The sequence below is a fragment of the Melanaphis sacchari genome, unplaced genomic scaffold (genome assembly GCF_002803265.2).
Source record: "Melanaphis sacchari strain LSU unplaced genomic scaffold, SCAv2.0 Contig1467_pilon_pilon, whole genome shotgun sequence".
Lineage (NCBI taxonomy): Eukaryota > Metazoa > Arthropoda > Insecta > Hemiptera > Aphididae > Melanaphis > Melanaphis sacchari.
In genome coordinates this window covers 1-4,725 of record NW_020270631.1, presented here as the reverse complement: position 1 = coordinate 4,725, position 4,725 = coordinate 1, and the positions used below count along the sequence as shown (strand labels likewise).

General features: G+C 32.1%; 1 protein-coding gene across 1 annotated transcript; it reads right to left on the bottom strand.

Annotated features, from left to right (window-relative positions):
- Positions 1-1,089: 1,089 nt before the first annotated feature.
- Positions 1,090-3,489, bottom strand: LOC112591878 (52 kDa repressor of the inhibitor of the protein kinase-like). Its single transcript, XM_025335811.1, has 2 exons — positions 3,119-3,489; positions 1,090-2,767 (listed from the first exon to the last, which is right to left on the bottom strand). Exons 1-2 carry the CDS (start codon positions 3,487-3,489, stop codon positions 1,090-1,092), a joined length of 2,049 nt encoding a protein of 682 aa, XP_025191596.1.
- Positions 3,490-4,725: the final 1,236 nt, after the last annotated feature.

The window sequence follows — 4,725 nt, the reverse complement described above, 5'->3', positions numbered from 1 at the left end:
AATAATATAATAGCTTCAATACTATCCTATAGACATATTAAATTAAAATCTTAAATTTTTTGTAACACGCAATATTTTCTCTAAAAAAAAAAAATTATATTTTAATTCCAAGTCTCAATTTCTATGTTTCGTAGAAATATTTCTCTATATCTCTAAAAAAAAAATTGTACCAAAAAATAAACCTTAGCTTACATTTGTATTTTAATCAACCAATTTGAACCTTGTTCTTATATATATTTATGTGCTATAAAATATTAATAAACTCGTTTCAACCACTTAAAAAAAATTTTAAGAGGTTGAAATAAATATTTACCAATATAAAAAGAAAATTTTTTATTTTTTTAAAAAATAAAAATCACGACTTTCAATGGCCACAAAACCGTATTTTTCTTATATATATAAGGAGCAATATTTATACTACAACTACGTCTAAAAATAATTAACACAGAGAGGTATAAACCAAACAGAGTCGTATATTATTGATAATTTTGTACGTAAAAGTGTTCAAAGCTTCGGCGCCTCCACCAAATATGTAACGTGGCTGGGGAACCTAGTTACTATATTAGTTATCCAGGGAAGGTTTTCTGGTCCTTATGGATAAATTTTCCGTAGCTGGGGGGTTAGAACACGGTATGTGGGATCTTATCAATAAATAAAACACGTTTGGTTTATAAATCTCTGTTCAAAATATATTTTTGGTTTGTACTTAACAAAATGTAGATGGTGGTAAACAGTGGCGTATATAGGTTTTTTTTTCGGAGGGGGCCGATTATATATTTATATATACATTTTTATAATAAAATATATTTACATTTATTTGAAGTTCTCTGGGGAAAGCATTCCTGCAAGACCTTTCAACCCTCTTTACATCATCAGAGTAATAATAAACTCAATCATTTTTATAATTAATTGTAACATAAAAACAAGTTAAAACTCTAAGTTTCAATAAACAATTTTTTTATCACGTCATTCAAAATTAAATAAGAATACAACCAATACTAATATAATGTATATAATTAATAATCGTACAAGAATAAACAAATTCTATAATTTTTAAATACATAGTTTTGGATTTATAAAAAGAAAAAATTACAAGACAAAATCAAGATTTCTCGGCACACTTGCAAACTTATTAAGAACTTCCTCATCACTTACATAAATGTCTCTGTGAATGGATAACAAGGCCAATCCATTCAATCTGGTTTCAGATGTTGTATTTCTCAGATACGTCTTTAATCTTCGTAAGGTCGAAAAACTCCTCTCGACAGTTGCAACAGAAACGGGCAGAACTGCCAACAATTTTAAAAGGGTATACATATTGGGAAATAAATTCTTGTTACATCTTTCTATAGAGCAAATGGCTGTTTTAGGCAGGTTTATAACTTCTGTTTTTATCCATTTCTCTTTCCACAACATGAATTCACTCTGCACGATTTCTTTGAAAGATAAATCTTTTGAATAAAATTTATAAGCAGAGTCCAGTGATGAAAACTCACTTTTTATGCAAAATTCTGGAAGAACGCATTGCAATGATGAGATTAATTCCTTATGGGTTTCAAAACGTTCATTCAATGCACTGCAAAAATCGTCAAGGTAAGGTACATAAACTGCTCGCCGATAGTACTCTTCTTCTGAGTTGTAAGGTACGTTACAACGGGATCCTTGAAGGCGACAAGTTCTTGGGACTTCTTCTTTAATATCATTTTTGTTAGCAAATTCTCTTATTTGGACGTACAGTTCTTTGAAATTATCCTCTACATTTGATCTTTGTTTTTTCAGCAGCTCCAAAATATTTGTCACACTTTTCATAGCTTGTGAAAGGTCAATATTTTTCTTTTGCAGTATTTCAGACAAATTGTGTGTCAAGGAAAGCATGTTGCTCAAAACAAAAATATTAACAATAAATTGATATTGACTTATAGAATTGCTTAGAGCATGTGCTTTTACATTTTTTTCCTCGATTTTTAAGAGAGCAAGATTAATTGGCTGCAGTATTTCTTTAAAGAAAAGTACTGAGTCGTGTCTTTCGACCCACCGTGTTTCGCAAAGGGATATCAGTTTCTTCTTTTTTTGTTCAGGACAACATTCAGTAATGGCTAATTTGAGCAATTCAGTCCTTTGGGCTGACATGTGAAAGAATGCATACACTTCACTAATAATACCCATACAGTTTCTTATAGAAGGTACTTTACTTGCATCTGATAAGCACAAGTTTAAATTATGAGAAGAACAATGGGTGTACACGGCCAACGGTAGTTTTTGTTTAATGCAAGCTTGCACCCCTCTAAATTGGCCTCGCATGGCTGATGCGCCATCGTACCCTTGACCTCTAAGTTTATTTAAATCTAGACCTAAACTTGATAAAGTCTCCAACACCGTTTTAGCTAAAGCTGAACCTGTAACTTCATGTACAGGAACAAACATAAGAAAATCTTCTCTAATTTTAAATGAATCTTCGTCAACATACCGTAAACACAGAGAAAATTGCTCAACTTGACTGATGTCAGTTGTTTCATCCGCTAATACAGAGTAAAACAATGACTTTTTTACGTTGGACAAAACTTTAGATTGTATAATATGTCCGAACGTAGTAATAAGTTCGTTCTGAACTACTGAGCTGGTATACATACTCTTTCCACCGCTATTTAACAGCTGGTTTTTAAGATATTCATCTCCACTATTAGCCCTATATCGTAGCAAAGCCCTGAAATTCCCATCGTTGTTTTCTGGCTCTTTAAGATCTATTCGTCCACTATCACGATGGCCCCTTAAAGAAATTTGCTGCCTCCCACAAAATCTTATACTTTGTACTATAGGAATAAGTTTTTTTCGATTTTCTACAACATTAATCTTTCTTTGGGTATTAATTTGATTTATTACACTTTCAGTTTTATTATTTAATATGGATCTTATGTTTTCCACAGTTATCACTGTATGTTTGTGATAAGTACAATTTTGATGTTGATTAAACACCTCTCTAGCTTTTTTTAGATTAGTAAAAGGCTTTGTTACTAAACTCCCCACCATTTGGTGAGATCCTTTCCCCACAAATTCAGAATGAGAAAATATTACACAATATTTACAAAACGATCCTAATTTTTTTTCAGAATATGCTAACCATTTATATTCTTCAAGCCATTTCATTTGAAAAGTTCGAGTATGATTTAGATCTGATATTTTTGGAAATTTATATTCACACTGTGGTTTCCAAACATTGTCAAAAAATGAAAGTCGTTCTTCGTTAGTTAAAGAACGAACGGAGCTTTCGTTGGAAAAATTCCCAATGTCATAACGATTAATCGTTACTTCTTGGTTAGGACTGCAGTCCGTGATAGCTACTGGCATATCTATGCCAGAATTGTCAGTATTAACGATATTGACGATGTCAACAATGGCAGATGAAACGTTCCTGTTACTAATTTCAATTTCATTATTAGTGACATTCTGTTTCTTAACAAAAAAGTTTTGAATCGACACTTGTCTCTTCATTATGACGATACTATAGTAATAAAAAAAATATAATGTTTTAAAGAAAAATTGTAACACGATAAAAATTACACAAAAACACGAAATTTCACATGTATTGTGGAACGAACTCAACAAAATCGATCACACTACTGGTGTACGATAACAAATATTATGGTAAAGCAGTGACAGACTGGACCGAGTGCAGAATAAGATAAATACAAGGTTATAATAGAATAAAGTAATATACTATATTACTATCTCACCACCAGTTATTAAATTAATTCTAAGAAGTCATGAACTAAAATTACATATACAAATAATTTCCGTCTGCCGTAAACAACTATATATCAACCAATATTGGTTTTGTTTATAAAACTTAAATTGTGTTACATAATCATTAATAATCGTCAAAATACCAACGCATTCAACGCGCTATACTCTTATTTTTAGATTATCACATAAGCAACAATTTCGTTCGTGACGTCATGGTTACATTTTCGGTGTCGCGACAATATTTCATTTCGGGAGGGGCCCGGGCCCCTTCGGCCCCCCCCCATAAATACGCCACTGGTGGTAAACAATCCCGGTGTTGGTGAGTTCATGTTTTTTGGTGAGTTCGTGTTATTGCGGTCGTTCTCGAACTGCCCTTTTCGATAAAGGTGAAATATGCACAGTGGCCTCACCTATCAATAATGTTTACTCTAGCATAAATATCCCACTATTGCCTACATTGCGAATTGACACTAGAGCTAGGTGTCATGTAACAATAATATATATTATTGTTACACCACTTATAACTGTGATTGCCGATGGTGCTTGGTCGAAAAGATCATACAAAAGTGGTTATAATGCACTGTCTGGTGTAGTAGTATTTATTTTATAGTTTAGATTATTTGAGTTATTTTCGCTATCACTATTTGTATTTTTAACCAGTAATCAGAGCTGTCACGTTAGGTTATAATACAAAAAGTACTGTATATAAGTAGTGATCAAATATTGCTCGATCTTGGTGATAAAGCAAATTAAAAGAAATATGCCAGCTGTTCACGTATGCTTCTAAAATTGATGGTAATATGGATGACAGTGAATATTATTGTGGAAGGATTTCGCGCAAGTATCTCATGCTATTATATAATAAGGCAAGTTATAGAGATGTGACCTCAAGTGCGTAACTAAAATATTTTGGCTAAACCATATGGACGCGATGTTTTTGTTAAAATTGAATGAGCAATACGTAACCGAACGAAGTACACCGAA